This window comes from Eulemur rufifrons, chromosome 6 (genome assembly GCF_041146395.1).
Source record: "Eulemur rufifrons isolate Redbay chromosome 6, OSU_ERuf_1, whole genome shotgun sequence".
NCBI classification, from domain to species: domain Eukaryota; kingdom Metazoa; phylum Chordata; class Mammalia; order Primates; family Lemuridae; genus Eulemur; species Eulemur rufifrons.
The window spans coordinates 41,575,098-41,601,360 of NC_090988.1; the positions used below are offsets into that span (position 1 = coordinate 41,575,098).

At 39.6% G+C, this 26,263-nt stretch overlaps 1 protein-coding gene across 1 annotated transcript in view; it reads left to right on the plus strand.

The window, feature by feature from the left end:
* Positions 1-12,553: 12,553 nt before the first annotated feature.
* Positions 12,554-26,263, plus strand: part of RAB38 (RAB38, member RAS oncogene family) — a 55,247-nt gene continuing 41,537 nt past the window's right edge. Inside the window, exon 1 of the mRNA XM_069469093.1 lies at positions 12,554-12,814. Coding sequence (XP_069325194.1) covers positions 12,613-12,814 — 202 coding nt within the window. The 5' untranslated portion in view covers positions 12,554-12,612. The remainder of the gene's footprint in view (positions 12,815-26,263) is intronic.

Below are 26,263 nucleotides of genomic sequence, written 5' to 3' on the forward strand. Positions count from 1 at the left end.
GGCAAAGTTGAGTTGTCCTTGCAGCATAGTGTGTCCCAGGAATCTGCTGTAAGTATTTCCTTCCCTCCGCCAAGATAACCATCACTTCCTTTGCTGAGAGCCATAATTATAGCCTTTTCAGTAATGCTGAAGTCAGCCCAGTGTTCCAAATCTTGTTTTTCCTAGTTTGGCTAACTTCTCTGTAAAATAAATGCCAGGCAGCACTAGCTAATTAGCAAACAGCAGACAATACATGTTGATACATAACTCTTACTCTTCCAAGGCCCCTATTTACTGCTAGTGACTTGTGACCTCACTGTGAACCCAAGTGGCAATAAAGCTACCACTGTGATTAGGGTTAGAATAAATGTAATCTTCTTAACCTTAGTTGAAACTGTGAAAATCTCTTTCATCTTCAATTATTATTTATTTGGCCCATTTCTTTGGAGGGCAAGGGGCTGTCTAATCCCTTAGGCTGAGCCTCAGGAGGCTGTACCAAGCAGAAAAGAATGTCAGCCCTGCATACCAGGAACTGAGAGACGGGCCATGAATCTGACAGGCTGTGACCCAGATGGGGCTGGAGATGAGGAAGCTTCAGGAGCTTGCGTGTTTGACAGGAGCTTCTTTAAAGGAGCTTCTTTGAAAATGGCTCAAGAAAAGTTCCTCGCATTGCCAAATTTTTCTAAGTAGAGGAGAATAAACAAACTGTAAAATATTTTATTAAAAAAAGAAACACATACTGTAAACAAGTACTACTGCAGAGTGACTCAGGAGTGACTCAGCTGTTTGAACTATTGCATTTCCAAGGGTTCTCAGGAAAGCCAAGGTGTGCTCTTTGGAAACTCACAGTCTTTATTCCAGAACAACTGAGAGTGCTGAAAATGTGTTTAGTGAGACCATATGCCCAGATTAGATAACCTTGGAGGATCTCAACTTTAATGAGTTGATAGTAAAGGTTTGAAGCACTGTCTGATCAAATGGAGAAAGCAGCAGCAAAAATTACTCAGCAGTGGCTGTCACCAGGAGCATCAAACAAGGCTGTTTAGTGAAGAAGGAAGCCCCCTCACAGACAACTGTTGCAAACACTTGTCCTACGCGTCCTGGAGTTTTGTCTGCCTACAGCCCTCATCTTCCAGAGCCTTTTAATACCAAGCAAGCTGGAGGGCCTGATGCTTCTGTTTGGAATTTAGCATGGGATTGTCAGCCTCAAGAAACCTAACAGGAATGTTTGGGGGCCTCTGGTTTTATTGTGTCTCTATTCCCTGTAACATAGGCCAGTTTGTGGAAACAACACGCCTTACTTCAGGAAGATGATTCTAGCAGGCTAGATAAGTGTCTCTTTTCCAAGGTGAACTGGCTGAGGGGGGCTGGCACCAATCATCAGTATGGTTTTGCAAAGATCTGGGAAACCAACTCTGATCAACAGAAAGACATTGCCAAACACCTTTAATGGGTAGAGTTAAGTCTAAACAGATCACAGCTAAGAGGTTTTTTTTTCTTTTTCTTTTGGTAAGAACATAAAACCCAAACAATAGCAACAACAAAATACCCTATTTTTCCTCATTGCCTGTATTTTCTATACTTTTTTTTTTTTTTTTTTGAGGTTCTTCTTAACCTAAAATAGGTGACTTGGAGGAACATGGCAGAAACCAGCCAGTGTTCCCTGCTCCCAGCTTGCCCCTAGTTGAGCTGAGGTCACTGAAAGTATCTTCCAATATCAACACAATTTAAGAATTCCTGCTTCCCACGGGTCATCTATTATCTCTTTCACAAAACACCTAGGTGATTCTTGAGGCTGGGGTATGTCAGGGCTTGCAAATCCACAATTCCACAATTCCAGTACTACTTAAACAGTCCCAATATGATGGGGTAGGGGTCAGAGGTCCTGGAGAGTAAATTTTCCATATTTTATTTTTTAAGGAAGCTGCTATGGCATTATTATCAAAAATTGACAAAGGAAAGCCTACTTGATTAAGCTGTATGTTTATGTTTTAGGAATCTGTCACATTAAAAATGTAGATACATAGATCTAAACATCTCTTGGAAATCAAATAGCTAATAAAAAGCTTTCAGTGAAAGACTTGGTAAAGCAAGTTTAACAAATCTTCCAGAAAGCAGAATGAAGAGACAAAAAGAATGAAACATTTTTAAAAAGTCTTAATGGTGGCCTAGAGTTGGATTTAATTTTTGAGATACTAAGAACAAATAAAGAGAAAATTATCAAAGAACTATTGTAAGATTGCTTTTGAAAAATGAAAGGCTTGAGTACCCACATCAAAGAGATTTCTCAGTAACTTAAACCAAGGTGTATTACTATAACATTTTAAAATACCAAGAATAAATAAAAATCAATAGTAAATCCTAAAAGATTTCTATTCTACTTACATATTAGTTTCACTGATTTTAAAATCAATACATTTATATTATAGAGAATGTATAAAAGTCTAAGGAAGGTAAAAGTTTTTCTTCCAGTTATATGTATAATCATGCACATATATTTACAAAATTGGGATGATATGCATGTATGCACATATATATGTAATTTTATATTTTGCTTTTTTCCAAATAACACAAAAGCCTGAACATTAATTCCATTAAATATTGTTCATAAACATGATGTTTGATGGCTACAAAATATTAAAGTTTATTAGCATGACATTATCTCTTTAACCAACTTCCCTATTTATAGGTACTCAGGTTGCAACTAAAAGAATGATGCATTAAATATCTTCTGCATAAAACTTTGAAAGACTGCTTGATTATTTCTTTGGGATGGAGAAGCAACTGGTTAAAGGGCACTTACTATCTGTTGGATAATTATGACTATATTTAAGACCCTTCGTGTATATGGTCAGATTGTCTTTGAGATGTCTTATCAAGTTAGAAAAGCTATGAAAAGTGGCTTAGAGGGTTGTAGGTGAAGGGAACAGGCTAACTCCAGGTTAGCAGCAGAGTCAGAGAGGCAATGCAGCCCTTATAACTTCCACGGTAGCAGTCATTGGGATCCCACCTTCCCATTGCTTTCTATAGTGCCAGTAGCAATGCTCAAGTTTCTTGTAAAACAAACAAACAATAAAACCAGGTAGCGTACTAAATCCAGGGCTTAAAGTGGCTGGCAATAACATAAAAATGGTCTTGAGTGGTTCATATTTTTCATTATCATTAAAACATTTACTGAATGTCTGTGCAAGTCAGGACATTAAATGCAGCCTGGCCTGAACAAGTATGGAACGTGTCTTGAGTACACAGATATCACGTGGCAGGTCTGTGCCATGTGCTGGTAGGGAATGTGCTTCTGGTCTCACAGGCAGAATAAAGAGGAGAGAGAAGAAATCTACAGAGAGAATTCTGGGGGAGAGGTAGAATGGTGAAAAGGCATACGTGTAAACTGCTATTATTTAGGTGTGCTGAGGTGGAGATGACCTCTCCTTTCAGATTCAAGGCAGTTTATCATTTAGGATTTGGTCTGGCTGCTTAGAAAAGCCAACTCACCAGAAGGTTAAATAAGATAGAATGTATTCCTCTTACACACAAAAATAAGTTCATAAGTTGTGAATAGAGGAGTGCACTATTGCAGTAATTTGTTTTCATTATTTTAGTTTTAGAGACAGGGTTGGACTTGAACTCCTAGGCTCAAGTGAACCTCCTGCCTCAGCCTCCCAAGTGCTGGGACTACAGAGATGCACCATCACAATCAGTTTGCAGTATTTATTTTTGAAGAAAATTTACCTGGGGGTGGGTGATGGCTAAGTCAAAGCAGGGGAAACTGAGTCCAGGAGATTTCCTTAGGAAGCAGCTACTTGGTGAGATAATAAGTGGGACTGAAATGAAAGGACAGGATGAATGGAAGAGACATGGGAGAGAAAAATTTGCAAATTGGTGTGAAACTGGGAAAGTAGGGAACAAGCAGGAAAGAGGTAAAGATGATATTGAATATGGGTGACCTTGGTGGGACTTTCAATCCAAAGGGGAGGGCCATGTCTTTGGGGGAGGGACAGTCAGTTTCCCTGCAGGCACATGGAGCTTGTCCTTGTGAACTAAGCCTGAGCTGTTGTGGCAGTCACTCCAGGACAGCCTGAGGACCTTGTCTAACTGGTTCTGGAGTGTCAGCCTGATCATGCCACCCATGAAATGGTGTGGTTCCTTTGGGAGGGCAAACTTCTCAGCACTGATAAGATCAGTGGGATTAGAATGAGAAAGGGTGGCCATAAAAATACTGAAACTTAAAACACTGATACTCAGCACTTGGTGGCCAGACTAAGGCAACGTCATTGTCATTACACAATTGAATGCTGAAGCCTGGAACTGAAGCTGCTGGGAATCCTCACCCAAGACCTAGTCAGTGCACATTTGTTGTTAACTTTGTTTTCTTCTTTTGAAATCAATAATGTGCCTTGTAAAAATGAAAGAAAAAACTTTAGAAAATATAGAAAAGCAGGAAAAAATATAATAAAATGAAACAGCAGTCTCATTATCCAGAAATAAACTCTAACATATTGGTATATAATTTTCTATATCTTTTCTATCAATAATGTGTGTGTGTGTGTGTAAAATGGAAAGTATGTCTTTTAAGCCAAATTGGAGATTATAATTCTTTGTGATGTGTTATTTTCCCCATTTTAAAATGTTGTGAGAAAAATTGTGAACACTTTTCCAGCTGTAATATTTTCCTTTAACCTGTGAAGTGCCATCATACACTTACAACATTACAATATGTAAGCTGATATATATTTAGGAAATTGTGATTTTTTTTTGCTATTATAAGCAACACTGCCATTGCCATTCTTGAAGCTAAATATTCACACACAGCTCTAATGATTTCCTTATAAATTCCTATAAACAGAGTTGTTGGATCAAAGGGCACATCCATTTCTAAGGTTTGTGATAACATATAACCAAATTTCCCTCCAACAGCTTTTTCTTCAGTTTAGTCCCACCAGGATCATATGACAGTATCCATTTCTTTGCATACTCATTAATATAGGGTATTTTTAGTATTAAAATATAATTGCCAATTTGAAAAGTGAAAAGTGATAACTCATTATTGCTTAATTTTAATATTTTTATTACTAGGGAAATATTTTTTCACATTATTACCTTTTTGTTTTTGTTCTGTGGTCACTTGTTTATTCATATCCTTGTCCCTTTATCTGAGTGGATGTTTTAAAATAATTTATAAGAACATTTTAAAATAAAGTACATTTCCTTTTTGCCTGTCTTAAATTTTGCAAGTGTTTCCCCATTCTATGTTTATCATTTGTCTGGCTTCTAGTGAGTTTTTTTATATATATATTTAATTTTTTTTTCCTTTTATGATTTCTGCCTTTCCTATAATGCTTAAAAATCCTATCTCCACAATAATATTGCATAGATATTTGCCTTTTTGTTGTAGTATTTAATAGTAATTTTATGGAGCAGAGGAAATATAGTCAGGAATTTGTCTGACATAGAATCGGAGGACTTAGGCTGATAGGATGTGTGGGTAGTAAAGAGAGAGGAGTCAAGTGTGACTGAGTTTTCAGGCTTGGTAGACTTTAGTGAGGGTGGAACCACACTGACCAAAAACCAGGAATACAGGAAAAGAAACAAGTCTGTTAGGGTAGATAATGAGTTCGGTTTTGCACATGTAGCGTTTGAAATGCCTGCCAGAAAGCCTGGTAGAAATGCCGGACAGGCAGTTGGAAAAAGGGTATGGAATGCATGAGTAAGGTCAGGTTTTAAATACAGACACAGAAATCATCAGCAGACATTTGATAGTTTAACAACATTTTCTTTTCTGTGTATATCTCGGGCCAAGCACTAGGCTAAGCACTTCCCCAAATCATTTCATTTAGTCTTCCCAACAAAATTATGAGATAGAAATTATTATCCGCATTTTGCACATGAAGGAGCAGGCTTACAGAAATTAAATTCCTTTGCTAAGCTCTTACAACTAGGTAGTGGTAGAACTTGAATGTGAAATTAGGTAAATTTGCCTGATTCCAGATTGGTCTAAATCTCTAGCTCAATTTGCTATATTGCCACAGGCATGGATGAGCTCAAGCAGGGAAAGTCCGCGTTCCAACAATGGAGAAAGGTAAACCATAATGGATGGGCAGAAAAGGGAGGTTGTCAGTGAAAGGGTCTGAGAAAGAGGTCAGAGGGAGCAACGTGTATAGATGCTGATGGGCTACCAGCATGGGAGAATTTCGATGGTAGGGGCTTCTATCTTATATACTCTTAGATAAATGTGAGATCCCTCTTCTGACCCTGGCCCTCAAAAAATCTGTTACAATGCTTTGCACATAAATATTTCTTCCATGATGCTTTGGTGGTCTGTCAGTAATTTTCTTGCATCATCCTTCTGGGCTAGGCCATACCAGTCCCTGTGTCCTCACTGATACGGACTAGAGGCTCATTCATTGGAGACCCTCAGTACTACACTCTTGCCTTCTCTGAGAGCAACAGGAGTAGCCTCCTTGGTACTTGCTCTCCACACGTGCCGGGTCAGACCCCTCCCACAAATGGATAGCGTGCCATTTCTCCTTGTCTTGACTTTTTGCCTGAGTTGTTGAGTGACTATGGGATATATAACTTATCTTTGAATCATAGATTTTTTCCCCTTTGTTTATTGGATGTTTTCCTACATACTTAAGACTTTGTAAAACAGAAATGGAATCAACTCCTTTTCTTTACAGCCTGCATATTTAGTAGCATAGCAGACATCAAGCTAGAGTAGACTTTTGGAGCTGGATTTTATCGAGTGCTAAAGGAGTGTGGTATAATAGAAAAAGCACAGATTTAGGAATCAGGGGTTACAATTCTCACTCTGTCACTTCATATCTGTGACTTTGGGAAAATTATATAAATTCTTTAAGCCCTATTTCCTTCTTTATGGAGTGGAGGTACATTTCAAGTACTTCCCATACAGAATCCAACTTGGCCTGTCTCCAAATAATCTAAAAGGTGCTGTCCACTTCCAGACAGCTGCTGCAATCCTGAACCAATACTGATGACTCCCATCACAAGTTAGCACAGGTTTCAGACAAGCCTAGTGGATAAAAGGAGAACTCTTTGAAGACAACAGAGAAATGAGCTGTCACCTTAACTTGGCAGGCTTATTTATTAAAACAGTGATTTAGGAGATTTTTCCAATGCCACTGGTAGTTGTAGATCCCATTTGAGAACCCTAACCCTCAGCTTCAGGAATGAATATTCTTTAGGACAGCCTTGGCTTGTTCCTCTTGCTTGGTGTAATTATTAACAGTGTCCCTTTCACTCTCAAGAGTTTCAGTTTGCATGATAAATTATATATGGTCATCTCGTACAGGCTTTTTCCAGGGTAAAGTTCATCTCTTTTAAGATATGCTCCTTGTATTAATCTAAGAATAATGAGCTTACCATTTCTACAACAAATCCTTTGGGGTCCCATCTTGCAGTCATTTAAATATTTCTTCAGAACAATAATTAAGAGCTCACATAAGCTAATGACTAACTCCCTCTGCTTCTCTTAATGGCAAAAGCAAGTAAGGTAACTTCGCAGGGCCTCACCAAACACAGCAACCCGGGGAGGGAAACACGATGGTTTGTCTCTTCAAATTTATATTTGCAAAGTAATTTTCAGTCATTTTAATTAGTTTTTCTGTTTTATAAACTTAAGAGTATGTACCCACATTGACGCTGTGCCTTCTGAGTTATCATCCCAGGCTTGAATTCTGAGCACTTCATATGCCTCACACACCTTTTACGAACTTGCATCATCTACTTTCCGGATCTGGGAGAGGGTGTGCAGTGGTGAAACAATTTGAGGGTGGTAAGATTGTCAAAACATCGCCAGAGATGCTTCGGGAGTGACTCTGGAGAACAGGTTTCCACAGTGCAGTGTGGCAGCTGGGAGGAGGGGCCCCGTGACAGTCCCAGCTGCTCTCTCCAGAAGGAGGGAACAAGATGGATCTCAGGTGGGGCAGACAGCTCCTGATGAAGCATGTAATTGTGGGGGGGGGGGGCAGTGAGAGGAAGAGGAGGCGAGGAAGACTTACCTGCATGAGAATGCCTTTCCATCTATTGACTGTCTGGTCTGAATCCAGTTTACAGCTTGTCCCCAGGTACCTGACTCCTGTCTGCAACCTATTTTTGACAGAAGAAAATAAGTTCAATGCAAGGCAGGGGAGCACAAAAAGGTTTGCCCACCCCCCCCGCCCCGCTCCCCCAAAAAACCGTGCTTGAATTGTCTTTGTCTTGTGGGAAAATGTGCAGCCGCAGAGGAAGGAACAGAGCCATTAAACCAGAAGAGAACTATGGCATCATGTTCGTTGAGATGGCCCTTCCACAGCCTTCTCTCAAGTCTTCTAAAGAGAGTACAAATGGAGTGCAGGATAGGAAGCCCTACCTCTTGGGTAATGGTGTCACTGTGGGGTGACTAGAAATGGCTGGGGTGTCACTCCTACCAGAGGATGTCTAGAAGACCAAGAATTCTGATACTTTCCATTCCAAATGAATCTTCAGAGATCCTGCAACACAACTCTCTCACTTTATTTTGAGGGGACTTTCAGGTTCAGAGACCTAGAGTGGCTTTTACAAAGGCTTTAGTGGACTGCCAGCCTGGGGTGCTTACCAAGCTACTTTAGTCTAAAAGCCTTAAAAATATAAACTGAGAGTAATTTCTTCCCACTGTGAAGAATTATCATGAGACCTAAATGAATGCTGCTGGAAACAAACTGCACATACTTCCTGCCTCGCCAGGGAGCTTGCTCACCATGGCTGGCCACTGTCCCTGAGAAAGGGATTTCCTGCCTCCAAAGAGGCAATGAAGCTGAAGCTTCAGGACTTTTTCCAAGGCCCTGGACCTAATTTTGTATGTTTAGTTTGTGTTCTTTTGCTTAAAGGGTGCCCTCCCCCCAATTTGATAAGCTTCAGGCCCCAGAAAACCTGAAACTTGTCCTGCCTATCCTGTATCATAAATCTAAACGTCTGATGTTCCAATATGCTCCAGATCTAAAGGGGAGATCAGATATAGATGAGGATGACTCAGTCTGGCTTAGGCTTAGGAAAGCCAGGCTTGAGGCCTGCAAAGAAGTTGGGTCAGGTGTAACATGGAGGACTGGGCCACACCATGTCTCAAATTTCTACCTCTCTCCTTGTTGCTACCCTGTTTGTTCCTTGTCCAGATCAAACTTGTCTCTCAGGATTTTAGATCGGGCAAAGGTCTGATTTTGTCATCATTTCTAATTTTGCAGGTGTTAAGAATGGCTTAAACACCTTGGGTTCCTGAATTCCCCTCCCTGGGAACTAAAGCCACAGTGTTGGCTAACTCTTTAAGCAGGTGGAATATTTTTCTCGCTTGTTAGATATAATCTGCCTGGTGTGTCCCTGTGTGGGTAGAAACCAGTGACGGAGGTCTACCTATCTAAGCACTTCAACAATCCACAGTGCAATTCTATACACCTTCACTTAGTGTCCATCATGAGAAAAGCTTCTGAGTTACCCTCCGAGGAGAGATAAAGCTGATCAAGACAATACCTGTGGACAGTATTTAAAACTTGCCCCCCATTTCAGATTAATAGCTGCCATTTATTTACCACCTACTATGGGCCTGACATTTTATTGTATATATCATCTCTAGTCTTCTCAACAACTTTATAAGGTAGTCATTATTATTCTCATTTCATTGATGTGGAAACCAAGGTTCAGAGAGGTTATGTGATTTGTCCCAGCCACACATCTAGGACATCCCTCTGCTTGTTCGCTGCTTGTGGAGGCTGAAGATTAGGGTGTGTAATGTCAGAGGAGGAAGGCAGAAAGACAGTGTCATGCCAAACCTTCCATTTGCTGCTTCACACAGGGCTGTGTCTAAATCCCAGTTCTAACACTCACTAGTCTTGTGAGGCCTTAGGAAAGCTGCTGTCAATCTTGGTTTCCTCATACACAAATTGAACAGAATATCCCACTTTATAAAGCAATTGGAGATGAAATGATTTAATGTGAACAGAGCTCCATTCCCAGCACGTCCAGGTACAAAGTCGCTCATTTTGGTACAGAATGCTCATCCCCTAGACTTGTATGCACAGTGTCTCTCTTCCTCCAGGTTTTCACTGAATTGTCTTCTTCTCAGTGAGACCCTCCCAGGCGACCCCATCTTAAAGTCTAACCCCATGCCAACTCACCATATCCCCTTTCTGCCTTATTTTCTTATCAAGTAGTATATCACAAATTGAACTTATTTATCTTTGTCTCCAAGAAGGTAAATCTTTTGAGGCAAGTAATTGTTGTCTGTATTATTATTTCTATGTCATTTCAAGCACACAGAGCTATGCCTGGTGTATGGTAGGCACTCAATGTATTAGGTTACTAAGTATGAAATGTCTGATTTCCTTAAGTACTAAATTTGACAACATAGTATCTGTGACATTTTACTTTGACACTTCTTACTTTATTTTTATTGTAAAGGTACATCCTCATTCTTTCAAATGCATGTTTTGACTTGTGATTATCTTTCACTTTTTTTTATTAACAGAATGATTTTTGTACAACCATAGATAAGTCAAAAATTTGTATTATTTTCAAATATGAGTTCCATTGTAAAACCAATACAACATAGCTCAAAGTATCAATGATGTGTTTGAAAAGGATGTGGCTAATGAACACACATTGTGTCGATGGTGTAAAAAGTTCCATTCTGGTAAGTTTAATCTTAAAAATGAGTGATGTGGACAACCTGAAACCAAGGTGGATGATGATAAACTAAAAACTGTAGTGGAAGCAAATTCATCTCAAACTATGCATAAATTAACAACAAGTTTGATGTTACTATTCCAACAATAATAAACCATTTAAAAAAATTGACATGGTAAAGAATCTGGATAGATGGGTACTACATAAATTAAACATACATCAAAAGAAAAATTGTCTCGAAGCTTGACTTTCTTTGCTGTCACAACATAAAGGCAAGCCATTTCTATAACATATTGTTACATGTGATAAAAAATAGATTCTTTTTGACAATCACAAGCATTTGGTACAATGACTGCATGAAGATAAAATGCAGAAACACAGTCCAAAACCAAATATTCATCAAAACAAGCTAATGGTGTCTGTTTGGTGGTCCAGTGCTGGTATTACCCACGACAGCCTCACAAAGCCTAGTCAGTCGATTACAGTGTATGTCTAAACCAATTGGACGAAATGATGAGGATGTTTGTGATTAAACAGCCAAGATTCCACAGACAGGCCAAGCTTCTTATAAGACAATGCTCAACCACATGTCACACAAACAACGCTGCTCAAACTACAGAGACTGGACTTAGAAATTCTCTGTCATCCAGCATATTCACCAGACCTTACACCAAATGACTACCACTTCTTCCAGACTTTAGACCACTGTTTACAAGGAAAAAATATTCAATTCTCAACAAGCTGTGGAAAATGCCTTTTGCGATTTCATCGCCACTTGCTCTCCAGGCTTCTTCACTGCTGGCATAAACAAGCTTACCCGTTAAGATGGCAAAACTGTGTCAATAGTTTAGGTGCATACTTTCATTAATTGTACTGCTTCTTGTCTGAAATATAATAAACTAAACTTTTGATTCAAAATCAGACATTTCATATTTAATGCCCCAATAATATGGGCCAAATAAATGAATGAAAAAAAAAAAAAATCTTTGGTGCTTGAAAGGCCTAGGTTTGAATTTGGCTTTTTTCTTACTAGCTGGGTACATTATTTAAATGCACGGGGGTGCCTTACCTAAAATGTCTAGTCCTTGGCTTCCTCATTTGTAAAACGGGAAGAATAATAGTACCTATTAAGACTGCTGGGATGATTAAGCGACACAATGTATAAAAACTCTGGCACATAGCAATTGCTCCAGAAATGTTTGCTATTATTATTGCTTATAATAATCTGACTAGTTGTTTAAATAAGAGAGGATAAGAGAGGAGGCTAAAAGTCATGAATGCCCTTAGCATTTTCAGCCCAGTCCTTGTCCTTGTTAGACCATTACAGTTGAATGGGTGTGGCAGAGCTCACTGTTCACACATGCCAGGTGCTGAGAGGTCAGCGTTACCATTTCATTAAGAACAGGTTGGGGGAGCTCAAATGACTTGCTGGAGGTTACTCAACTCAAGACCGGGGTGCTCGGGACCCAAGTCCAGTCAGTTGTTCTGCCTCCTGATCTTACATTCTCTCTCTACAGTGGGGGGAGGGGGTGGGGGTGGCAGCGCCCTGTGGCCTCCAGAGATCTGCCATCAGAGGGACCTTTCACTGACCATCCCCTCCCAAACAGTACTTTTTGACACTCAGTTTTCTCAGGCACAACATGGAAAATAAAATCCACACCTCACACGTTTGTGGCAAGGAGCACCGGCGAAAACAAGCTCTTTGGAAACTCTAAAGCGCTGTGCAAATAAGTGCTGTAACAGACAATAACACACCAGCCCCTTAGTTTCCAGTCCCGGGAGTCGCTCCTGTCTCCACCCCCTGCTAGACCGCGGAGTAGGAAGGAGGATTAACCCCTAGGGGAGGAGTTCCGCCCCTCGGCCCCCGCCCCGCCGCCGACGCCTCTCCCTGGCGCCCACGTTGTGCTCCCCGGGTCTCTTTCCTGCGCCGAGCCCAGGCTGCGCTTCCCGGGTCCCGCACTGCACGGCGGGCCGGCAGCCAGGATGCAGGTCCCGCACAAGGAGCACCTGTACAAGCTGCTGGTGATCGGCGACCTGGGCGTGGGTAAGACCAGCATCATCAAGCGCTACGTGCACCAGAACTTCTCCTCGCACTACCGGGCCACCATCGGCGTGGACTTCGCGCTCAAGGTGCTCCACTGGGATCCAGAGACAGTGGTGCGCCTGCAGCTCTGGGACATCGCAGGTGAGTGCCCGGGATGGGGTCCAACGCGGGGAGTCCCAGGGCAGCGGCGTGCGGCCAAGCGTGAGATCCAGATCACTAGGTTGTCAGGCAGGAGACTTTTCGAGGTGGTTTGGAAACTTAGTTTCAAAGAAAAAAAAAAAAGTTTTTTGCTCTAACTGAAACTTCAAGCGCATTCCCCGATGCTTTGGAGCTATTGCTTTAACTCCGCAACCCGCACCTTCCGCTGGGATCTCTCCACCGAGAGCAGGCCTCCCCGAGGAACCAGAGGGAGATTGTCTACAATTGCATTATCTTCTCTTCTGGACTCCAGCTCATTTTCTGGGCGCGGGCAGTCCTGCCGGTGACGCGCAGCCCATAGTGTCACGCACGTCCTTGTGTGCCAGAGCCGACCGAGGCGAAGCCCCTAGCCTGGTTAACAGCAGAAATGGGGAGAGGCCCAGGCTGGCTGGAGTTTGCCCATGCCTGTTTTCAATCGCTCGCTTCATCCCAAATTTCACCACCTTTACCCTTCCGCCCTTTAGTCAAGGGAGTTTGAGGGTTTTTTTGCCTTGAGGAAGCCAAGGACTTTTCTGTGTATATATCAGGGGCAAAGTATTTTTCTCTCTCTCTCTCTGGCTTTATGTCTTCTACCAAAAGGAGGTTGTATATATATTTTAAGGCCACTTTTGTGTAAGGGCCTATGGTAGCCATAAGATTTCTTGATTTGGCCCTAAAGTTTTCATTGAGAGATCTGGAAAATGAGTATTTATTTTATTTACTTACTTACAATGGTTTAAAACAGAATTTAACTCTCAGAGTTTTTACCAGAAGTTAGGCCCAGTCAAAAGTGAGGGTGCAAAGTGTCTACTCCAAGAATGAATCCCTGGGCTAAAGCTTTTAACAACCTGAGCATGTCCAGTCCCTCACCACAGATTTTGGCTCCGCCACTAACTAACCTGCTCAGTGGCTTTGGACAAGTCGCTTCAGCTCAATTGCATCCCTGTTAAGTGGAAAGGGCTTGGACAATGAAGTCTCAGGAACCTTCCTGCTTAGAAGTTTTAAGGTCCTCTGGATTCTCCATGGACCAGTTTAAACAGTCTCACTTCCTTTCTGACTGTTCCGTGGTCTGTGGCACCAGGAATCTTTCTTTCTAAGTGCTGGACCCAAACTAGCCACTTCTTTTTCAGAAAATTGGTTCATTTCAGCTGGTGCATTTGATTGGAAACATTTTATCAAGGCTTGGAACCATAACAAATGTGGAAAATTTCTCAGAGGGCATTTCTGGTCTGGGGACTCCAGTGCCTTGTTAATCATTATCTGCCAGGTCTTATGATAAAACTCTTGGCATGTGGGCAAATTGATGCATTTGGGATCATCTTCAGCAGCTCTAGTACCACACGGGTTATCTGAGACCAGAAGATGTTATCAGCCACTGTCTGAATGGGCTTTTTCATCTAAAAAAAATTCCCTGTGAGTCTGTGCACTTTGTTGTTGTAAGTTTTAGTGCCTTTTATGCAGCCAAACTCTACTGGCTGCATAAAAGTCTCTAGGACTCAGATTTAGAAACAGCTTGCTGTTTAAAAGGGGATGTAGCTGTAATTTGGACTTTTGTGTCCAATCTAAGTAACAATGTGACATCAGGCATGTTGCATGTCTGTGTGTCTCAGTTTCCTCACCTAAACAGGGGAGACAGAGGGGGAAAGTTATTAATAGTCCAAATTCCAGAGTCAAACTGCCTCTGTCTGAAATCCTATTTTACTCCATGTGTAGCAGGCAATCTAAGGTAAGTTCCCTAACCTCCTCGTTTTAGTTTCCTTATCTGTAAACACAGAATGCTTTCTTCCAAGAAATGAGATCAAACAATGCTAGTTAAAGGCGATGGTGCCTACTAGCTGGGAGATCTACAAGCATTATTATTATATTAGCTGCCACTTTTTGAGCCTGTGTAAATGGTGGGCAAGGAGGACATGATATACAAGTGCTGATTAAGTCCTAATAAATTGTGATTTCTGTATTACACGTATATTTTGTCCCCCAATACCTATCACCATTTTCAGCTGTACCCATTTTAAAACATACTGTCAGGAGCAATTTAACTCCCAATCTTGCAAATGCTTCCTGAGCCATGATTCTGGACTGAGGTTGCCATGGAGGCTGGAGTCACAGAAGTCTGTAAATCAGAAATCTGAAGTCATGGGAAGTCATTTCTACTGATACGCGGTGGGGTGGGGTGGTGGCATTCTGTTCAGCATCTCAGCAGGGAGCTTCTTTTTCCCAGACCTCTAATCCTCCATGGAAACCTGTCTTTGGCAGCCTCCAGCCCAAAGGTGAATGATGTGACTTTACAGAGTTTTTTCTTTTTATACATTAATTAGGCAATACTATGATTACTCCAGTTATACTTTCAAAGAGAGCTATACAATTTTGTCTAGAACTCTTTTTTTTTTTCCAAGACAGAGTCTTGCTCTGTCACCCTCGGCTAGAGTGCCAGGGTGTCAGCCTAGCTCCCACAGTAACCTCAATCTCCTGGGCTCCAGTGATCCTCCTGCCTCAGCCTCCTGAGTAGCTGGGACTACAGGCATGTGCCACCACGTCTGGCTGATTTTCTATTTTTTTTTTAAATAGAGACAGGGTCTCGCTCTTGCTCAGGCTGGTTTTCAACTCCTGACCTCAAGCCATCCTCCCACCTCGGCCTCCCAGAGTGCTAGGATTACAGGCGTGAGACACCACACCCAGCTTATGTAGAACTCTTGATGTGCTTTTGAACTCAGTGGTAGGCACTGGGACAGTTATAGAAATAGTAGCTAACATTTCTTCAGCATTTATTCTTATAATTGTCCAGGCATATTTTATGTTGAATTTCCAAGTAAAATAGCTGGTTAGGTGTTAGTTCTGGAATTTAAAATTTGCCCATTAAATCCAACACCTAGGTTTTTAACAGCTTTGCTCTATTCACCACAATTTAAAATTGGAGTGCTTCAGACATAGTCAAAATATACTCTAAATAATATATATTCCAAAAATATAATATTGGACATTGGGCAAGCCATGAAATCTTGCCGGATCTCAGTTGCCCCATCTATAAAATGGTGATTATCTTATTTTCCTGCAATTTTAGTTATTTCTTGCAGTCTCTGTCAGCAAAATGTTATATTATCACTGTGCCCAGGGTATAGGTAGCACATGGTAATTTATTCCAACTTCTTTACTTGCTACCTTTATGACTTGTGCCAGTTACTTAGCCTCTATGTCTTGGTCTTCTGTCTGTAAAATGGGTATAATAATACCTGCATCTTAGAATTGTTGTAAGAATTAAATGAGGTAATTCATACAAAGCTGTGCCTGACACATAATAAATGCTAAATAGTTACTAGCTATTTTTCTTGCTGTTATAATAATTATTATTACAAACTTCTCTCATGTACATTTTCCTACTTGATCTTCCCAGCATCACTGAGGGTGTAGACTGAGCAGATGATGTTAAACCCACTTTATGTTAGAGAAGATCAAGAATCAGAGAGGTAGGGGACTTGCCTAAGGTGACAAGTGGCAGAGGAGGACAGGAACAGTAGGTCTATTTAACTTCAGTTTATACAGATAGTCTGTTGGTCATCAGAAAGTCTGACTCTAGAATTAAAAAATATAGTAGAAAATAAATTAGGCTGGCACATTATTTAGAGAGCACTTCTTCACCATGTGAAAGTTTTACTGCAGGGCTCTGTTAAATAATAAATGCCTCTAACTACTTAAAACAGGATCACCGTATGAGAAAAATATTTCCATGTGAGACACATCTATACTAACTTTCCCCACCTAAGCCATGTGACAAGGAAGCACAGGAATTCATTAACTGTCCCAGAGGCACAGTAACAGGGAAGGCAGCTGGGCCCAGAGTCAGGAGTCCTTGGGCTAGCTGACTCTTCACACCAGGGGCTGCAACACTCAATTGGGTCACGGCCCTGTGTTGTTCTGAGTTTGTAAAGTGCTTTCAGGTTGTGAAATTCACCTGAAGAAAGGGTTTGGACTTGACCATCTCTTCAGTACCTATTTCTAAAAAGTGAAATTCTCCAAGGAGTTTAACAAGAAGAGTGTTAAATGTCAAGGTAATAGATCTAGGAATGTAGAAAGAGCTAAATTTGGCAACCGTGTGTCAAGCAAAAAAAAAAAAAAAAAAAAGGAACATATCAAGTCTAGACCATACTCTGCTGGGCTGCTGGGAAGTTTATTGCCTTGTTTCTAGCCTGGCTAATTATAGGTTTTCTAAATGCCATGTGAAATAACCTGCTATGCGCTTACAGGTAAATAATGTGTTCATGGAGCAAAACTGGTGAACATTCTAGGTAGGGCAAGGGATATGTGGAGAGAGAATCTCTTAGTTTCTTGCAAAGCAACTGTTAGAGTCTGCATCCGTCACAAACATATGGGCCATAGGCCTGTAGCACATGTCCCATCATCCGGGTTTTAGAGGACTAGTTCTGACAAGAAAGCAAATAGCAGCTGGAGCAAGGAAAACTAAGTCATTTGAGAAAGGGTGGGAATGGGAAGGAATAGCTCTGTATATGTGGTTGGTTTCTCCAGAAATGTGTACATAAAGTGCCTGGTATATGATAGGCACCGTGCAAGGTGAGGGAAACACAAAGAAGGACAAATAATTGAATAAGACAATCAAGTCTGACCATCAGTCGTGACCGCAGTTTAGTGGGCATGATGACACAAAGGTAAATCACTGTAATGGTGAGTAAAGACTCTTGATAGAGGTAACTTCACAATACCCTTGTGGTGTAGAGGGGTTCTTGCCCACACTGCATTCTTCTACTCTCTGAGACTAAACCCGAGAATGTTGGACAAAGCCTCTGAGCTAGTGTGATATTTTCCGTGAGTGACTTCAGGGCCACACAACTTGGGACAGAATTTCATCCTCTGACTCTAATTCTGTCCCCTTCTCTTGAGGATCTCATTCATTCCCAGGGCTTTAAACTCTATGCAGATGACCCCAGGACTGTGCCTATGGCCTTCTCATGAGCTTCAGACTTACAATTCCATCTTCCTGCAGAACATCTCCTTTACGATATATCACATACACTGCAAGATCAACATGTCTCTAACAAAGTTTTCATTAAAACCAGGATTGCTTTTTTTTCCTCATTAATAAAGTAATATGTGCTCAATGTAGCACAAGTGGAAAATGTAAAAGAGAAATAAGGCAATATGTGTAACCTAAACATTTATATCCTCGTAATATGCTAAAGTAAAAAAAAAAAAAAAAAAGAAAAATAACAAGGAAGGAATAAAACCAGAATACATTCTCAATTGCCCCACTTAATGATTAGTATTATAGTAAATGATACTATTTATAAGTCTACACTAGACATCTTCCCCCACTCACTGGACTTCCTAGTTTGTGTTAATCATACTACCTTTCCCCCAGTCACTTAGACTTGAAACCTCTGCCATCTTTCTCCTCCCTGACCCTCACATGATATCAGGCTCCAAGTCAGTTGGCGAATATGCTTCTCCCCCTGACTACTCTAGACCAGGGACAGCACTGTTTTCACATACTTGTTCTGCCATCATAGCCTCTTGGCCAGCTCTAATCTCCTCCTCCTTTAATTCTCATGTACATGGAAGCCAAGTTTATCTTCCTAGAACATCACGTTGGTGGCTTCCCACTGCCTATGGATTATATACACCATGATGAGAACAATGAAGGGGACACGGCTACAGTGTTAGGAGGCTGATGACTAGAAAGAGAACAGATCCAAGTCACAGAGCTACTGAGGGAGGACTTTGTAGTCCAAAACTGAAAGAGGATCTATTTGCCAGAATTATTCTGGTGGTTAAATTGCAAATATTGCTTTGGTAAAGTGATAAGTATAAGGAATTTTCACTACCACTACTCCAACGTTCAGTTTAGCATGTCCATCCTTTCCTAATTTGCCTGCTGCTTCCCTCTCACCACTGCCTTCCTCACACATCATAATCTCTGGCTAGGTCAGATTCCGAGAAGTCCTCACCATGTCTTTGCATCTCCATGTTAGGGCCAGGTTAAGTACCCTCATTGACTTTCTTTTAGCGCTTGATACTTGCCCTACAGAGCACTTGTCAAAACAGTGATTAAATAATTTCATCCATGATAATTTTGAAATATCTTTATGCCCCACCAAAATCTAAGAGTCCATAAGAGCAAAGACTAATCTGTTTCAATCATCCCTAAATCCCTCTCCTTATTAAGTGAATGAATACATTTTCCCAGGCAAGATCTTACATCTCTCAAATATTCAAGTTTTTAAAATACTTTTAAAATAAAATGCAATAGAATAAAACAAAAGCAAATTAAGTAGCACTTCAGTCTTCAATGAGGGTTTCTAGGTTGCTGACAAGAAGACCACAATGAGACAGACCCCTGGGTTTCCTTATACTTATCACTTTACCAAAGCAATATTTGCAATTTAACCACCAGAATAATTCTGGCAAATAGATCCTCTTTCAGTTTTGTGGGTAAGGAAGCTAGGCCATGCATAAGTACAACATGACACCTGGTACATAGTTGTTGCTCAGTAAAAGTGGTTTGGTGCTAAGCAGTCACTGGGATTGACACTAGAGTCATTGCTCACCTGATGCATTTTTTAGAATAGATGTCTTGAGTTATGCTTAGAACCCTTTCTCTTCCTCTTCAGGTGATTCACTTCGGGGAATCCTTCAAAGCTTTCAAATCATTGAGAACCCTTTTTATTTCTTTCATTTTCTTTCATTCTAAGATGCACATTCACAGAGAGATATGGTGACTCTGTTGCTGCTAGGGTGGGAATCAAGTTTATTCTAGGGAGGGAAGATCGTCATCTTCTATGTTGTTGTACCAGAGTGATCTCCTTCAGCTTGGCAAAGTCAAGGCTGAGACTCTATCCTGGAGTTCCAAAATATTGAACTTTACTGATTTTTGCAGCTGCTCGGGAATTTGGTTAGGCAGTTAAATGATCTTAAATTACTCCTTGAAAATAACTCAGGTTTTAACTTCCACCATTCTCCTCTCCCTTTGGTCACCCACTCTCAGGCAAATCCTATCTCTTCCGTTAATACCTTGTGAAGTAACTGTCTCATCCCTCTTTTCAATAGCCATGTCATCATCACAACTCATCTGAGCTAGCGTGGCAGCCTTCTCATGCCTTCCCCTCCTGCAGCTTCTCTGCCCTTCAGTTTGTAATCCCCAGAGCCGATATTCCTCGGCACAATGTCTTTCTCCAGTTTGATATTCTCCAGCTTGGCATCCTTCAGTAAGACTAGCATCACTTTCAGAATTAAAGGCTGAACTTTTTAGCATGAAATTCAAGGCTTTGCATGATCAGGCCTCAGTCACTCATTGCAGTCTCATCTGTGATTCTTGACCATTTCAGGTGCCTTACGGTGGCCCCAATTTACCTACCTTCTTCTTTATGCTGTAGCTCACACAGTTGCCTCTGGCTGAAAGCACTTTCCTCTTTGCTTAGATGACTCCTATGGGCCCTTCCTCATTCCATCCATGTCACCTTCTCTAGAAGGTCTCTGTTGACACCATATGATTATGGGAGACCCTGTTTCTCTGCTCTCCATAATATTCTATGCTTACCTTAGCCCACATTAGAAATCCTCTACTACTCTGCTGGAATGTCTTTTCCCTCCCAGCTGTATCCCTAGGTCCTAACACATAGTACTAGACATGTAGTAGGTGTTAAATAAAAAGTTTTTCAGTCAACTGTTACAACATTGCCTTAATTCTAAGACATATCATTGATCTAAAAATTTCCCATCAAACAAAAATTACTTACCCAATTGTATGCATGATTGAAAAACTTTATAATTTTACAAACATTAACATATAAAAAATGCATACATTTTAGAATTGAGAAAATGGTGACCACATTTCTTAAGGAGGTATTCTATATTTTTTCAACTATAAAAACTTGTGAGTAGCCTTAACTACCATTCTTAAAAGCTGTGCTCCTTCATTTAACAAAGTTTTCATAATTTGGAGTGAAATACCCTTCATTTGGAGGTCACATGGGAAAACTATATTTTCTTTATGATTTTGGGATACATTATATAAAGCAATAACCTCTTAAGAGGTAATTTTATGGAGTTAAAATCTTGAGCACTCATCAGAACCACACCAGGCATTTTGGAGGTGAGGAAGCTTGATCTGGAAAGGAGGTGGCATTAGTTTCTCAGGCCACACAGCTTATTAATGGTAAAACTATTAGTAGAACCAGAACACAGGATTCCCTGACTTACTACTGATGAGGTTTGAAGAATTAAAAACTTATTTTTTGACACCAAGTGTTTTGATGCTGCCTTAAGCACTGGGGTATTAAGATAATTGAGTCCTTGCTATTCCTCGTTGGCTGCCGTGTTTACTGCCTCTGTGCCTTTGCGCCTGCTCCTCCTGCTCCTGTGCCCTTCTCTGTATTTCCCCCTATCCAAATCCTACTATGTTTAAGGCCCATCTGAAAGGGCAACTCCTCCACAAAGGCTTCCCTGATTCTCCCCTGTCAGTAGTAGCTTCTTTCTCCCTTGAAGCCCATGCAACTTTTCTTTCCCTCCCTTGTAGCTCTTCTCCCATTGACTTTCTATTAGAGTTATTTTGTGCCTGTCCAGATATCCTTCATGATTTTTAGCAGACTCTGCCACAAGTTTCTTGTTCCATAATTTAATGAAATGACTGTAGAGTCAGCAAAGAAGTGGAGAAGGAGAAAATGCCAAGGAGGAGGATGAACCAAGCAAGGACAGGCTTTTGGAAGCAAGAGGCAGAGAATTTTAAGAAAAGGATAGTCAAGTTTCAAATGTCTTCTTACTTTTTGTTCCAAGTCTCTACATTTTTGTAGTTCATGTTATTCCAACGCATTTTTTAGCCTTTGTTCTTTATCATTTATATTCAGGTTTAACTTTTAATTAGTTTATCAGCCTTGCATAAAACTACCCTCTCAAGAGGAATCATGAAAAAGTTAGCTCCTTGTGTACCTTCTCAGTCTAATGCAAAGAAAATATGTATAGTGTGGGGAAGCAAACAAATTTCAATGTCACCTATAGAATGAAGTTTTAAAAAAATTGACTTAAATTTGTGTTTTAAATTATTTGTTGGGAGGACTGTTTTCCTCTAAAATATAATGTGTTATTAATAACCATCATTTATTAAATGTCAGGGATAGTACTATGCATTTATTAATATACGCATTATTTCATTTACTGCTCACAATGAGCTTATCTGGTAGACAATTTTATTAACCCCATTTTAAAGATAATGAAACTATATTAGGCTATAAAACAGATAAATAAGCAGAAAAACACATACAGCTTTTTCAAAGTCTCAAAGATAGGGGCAGTGCTGGGAAATGCACCAAGATTTGTCTAGCTACAAATCCTATTTTCTGATGACTCCATTCTACTATTTCCTGATGTCTGATAAACAGTGCAATATTTTTCACATTTGGATTATTTAAATTGCATTTAGAAAATGCAAGTTATATATTTTAAAGGAGTAATTTATTAATTTTTGGAACTTTACACTTTGGGATAGATCTAAGAATTGCATGAGTGGAATTCTTTGCACACATCATTGCTGACACCATATGGTTGGTTTGGTTTAATAACAACCATCTTTGTATACTATTTTTGGCAGCAAAACCACAGTTTCTGAGGGACATAAGTCTCTAGTTTAAGAATCAAAGCTAAGAATAGCTGTGATGCCTGTTGGTATCAGAATAAAAATAAAGATTTATATGGTGGTAGAGGGATCTGTGTGTGTGTATTGTGTGGGGGCTGTGGTGTGTGTGTGTTTTAAATTTAAAGAAAAAATAGACTAGGCTTTAGAGGCTAAAGCACAAGTTCTCAAACTTCCTGTGTTTACCACATCTATATCCTTAATCTCAAAGTAATTTTTTCATCATGCCTCTAGGCCAAAAGAAACACCAAACGACTCTGTCCATTAAATAGTTAACACCAAACAACTTAATAAGTATCGTGTTCTAACAACTTAATAGCCGTAAGTAAAAAGTGGAACACATACATTAAAAGAAAATTATTTTTATTTTGTGTTTAATAACTACAACTTACTGTAGGCACGTGTGTGCCTTTGGCCATGGAACCTCTCAAATCTTTGAGTCAGAGTGGACACTATCACCCTCATTTCCTGTTTCACATTGATTTTCACATGATTTTTCCTTTTTATCACAGAAACTTCCAAAAACCTAGTTTCAAAAAGATATAATGACATTAAAAGGAATGTAGTGTTACAGCTGTGAACTGCCGCAAGCTGCCAGTTTCTGAGGTGTCTGATTGATCTTGGTACTACTGTGCTTGCCTTGAAATTACAAAATATCCTGTTGTACCTGTGAGTTCACTGTGGCACCCCAGAGCACCTGGGCCTACATTTGGGAGTTATAGCTCTGGAGGAATCTGGAAATTCCCGAAGAGTGAAATGTTTAGATTATAGGCTCTCTTGTGAGTTATTTACAAAAGTATCTTTAAAGGATACTTAGAGATATTGTCTCAAATGTTAAGTAATTTAAAGATAACTTTTTATTTAGTTCATTTGAGTTTACAATTCAGTGGAGGTATTTTTAGGTTGTTTATTTAATTACAAATATGAGATGCTGATCCTTCTATCTTGATCGGGGGTGGGGAACCTTTTCATGTTGAGAGGCTGTATTAATTTAATCAAATAAGGCTGCATTCAAGAAATTTCAATTAGATATCCTTAAAAATGTATATTATTTTGTAAAAATCTAACTACTATGTACTTAATAATTTCAAAAAATTAAAACTAGTTGTTAATTTTAAGTTAACTAACCTTTTAATGACTTTGTCATGTCTGCTTTTTGTTGGAAAGCATTTGAATATTTGGTTGCAGCATGGAGGTCCGCAGTTTCCATTGATCCCCTGAGTGGGTATCAGTCATTTGGGACCTTAAGGGTGTCTTGATTTGGAGTAGGTAGAGCAAGGTAGATTCACAGCAATGAGTATTTGAAAAGCAAGAAAGCATTTTTCGGGCATGTTGCTGAAGGCATGGATATTCTGCATTTTTCCATTTTTCAATTGAAACTTTCTTAGCATCAAACAATGACTTTAAAATGTCATCTACTGAGAGCACAATCAATTCCATCTATAGTTCTTTAGGTGCCTTGGTGATATCAATTAGGTGAGGCTGAAATGCTAATTTGAGTGTGATGTCATAATTCTCAAACTCAGTGAACCTGTCATTGTATTCTGCAATTAATACCTCTATAACAGCTGCGCATTCTTTAAATGATTCGCATATATCATCCTGCTCATCAATGACCTTTGCTAACTGGGGAAAATGTTCATCTAAAATTTCCTTTTGAAGAAGTGTTTTGAAAAAAGATAGCTTTTTTTGAAATGCTTGGATATTTTTGGTCACATGTCATATAGACTTTTACCTTGAAAAGAAATATTCAAGTCATTTTGCTTTGACATGATACCACACAGACATGCTGCATCCCTATAGAAATCTTCTTTCAATAATTCACATTACTCATTCTGTCATTCATAAAATTTAACTGTTCTCACAGAGATAAGGTTTTGGCTAACACCTGTTCCCATGATAACCCACACACTTTAGAATGATAAGGCAAATCCACACTGAATACCTCCTCTTTCAATTTTAGCATGTTATGAAACTGACGATGCTGTGTTGCATTTGCAGGAATATAATTAACATACTTATAACTTGTTGCAAAGTTTCACTTAAAATAGTAGCTTTAGCACAGAGATTTTGCTGATGCAAGATACAATGAAAAGAAACGAGAGCATCTGGATTTGTTAATAATTTTTTTATCTGTGTAATAAACCATTCATGTTTTCCTGTCATGGAAGGTCGCATCGTCTGTACATACACTCACTAAATTTATGAAATTCAGTCCAACTTCACGACATTTATCTTGAAAGTTGTTGAAGATATATATTCCCCGTGTTCTGTTCATAAGAGTGCCCAAAGTGAGTAACTCTTCTTAGCAAAGAAAATCTTCTGTTATGACCTGAATGAAGTATAAAACCTGTGCCGAGTCAGTGGTATGAGTTGATCTATCCAAAGTGATTGGATGATATATATTTTCCTTTGAAGTATTGCATGAAGTTGTTCTGTTAAGTTGAAGGCTAATTCATACTGCCAATCAGTTATGGTTTTCCGTGAAAGAGGCAGTTCTTTGTACTTTGAAACGTTATTGGGGTTTAAGCGTCCTACAACTTCAACAATGCATTCTTTCACAATTTCTATGTCAATGAATGGCTTCCCTTTTTTCCTGGTTATATAAGCTACTTTATAAGTTGCTTCAGTGGCATTATTTCCAGGTCTTATTGCTGCTTGGAAGAATTGTCTTTGCTTTTGCTTCTCATCCTTTAATTTCTGCAATACAACTTTTCATGCCTCTCCCTCTCATTTAAAATATTTGTGGTCCTTATGAGTGTTACAATACAGATGAACATTGAATTTCGTTAATGTTGATATTGCAGCATCACAAAGCAAGCAAATCGCCTTATCTTTAGTAGAAAAAAGATAATATTGCAATTCCCAATCCTCATAAAAAAATCTGTTTTTTTCTTTTGGTATTCTCTTGGTCTTCCTTGACATCATGGGCTATTAAGCAGACAGAATTAAAAAATACTGTTGAGCTGTGCAGCTATTCATAAATTCCACTTCAAACAGAAATATAGTGCACCATTGTCAAAAGCTGGGAACAGACTGGCGTACTTGACCCCCATAAACTCTGGCCAACTATCCTCGTGCGGTAGTGGTGCCAGTCAGGCGGGGGAAGTTAGAACTAAATCATGAGTGTAGCAGCTGTCAGTTTAGCCCTTATGGGTTACTAATGTTCTAATTGTGCCAGCCAATCTGGGAGGATTATTTCATTGAAACTGATTTTATTCTTTGGTATTTTAAATACATTCATTTAAAAAATAAAATTATAAAAGACAAAAATGTATTAATAAAATAAAAGGATTTTTTTCTGTAAAATTTGGATTCAGTCAAAAGGCCACCCTTAAAGACCTGGAAGGCCACAGGTTCCCCACCTCTGATCTTAATTCATGCCAACCTCTCATCTGTGACTTAGTTTCATTTCCTTTCTCCACTGTTAGGCTTTACGTTACTATGTGATCTTGTGTCTCTATCCAAATGAATTGCTAATATTTCACTTCAGCTGGTAGCATTGGACCGCAATCTAAAAACATTCTAACAAAATATCCACTGAGCTACTGTATCAGCAGTCATTTTCACCATGCATATATATATATATATATAGTCTTAAATTGCCTTAAATTTAAACATAAATTAAGAATTTAATGAGAATTTTTTGAAATTTATTTTAAAAGTAGATTACTATAAACCATCCTCCTTTCCTTCTATAAGGATATCATTTGTGAACACCTAGAAAACCAATATTTACTTTTTATGTCATCTTATTCTCTTATATATTTTAGCTTAAT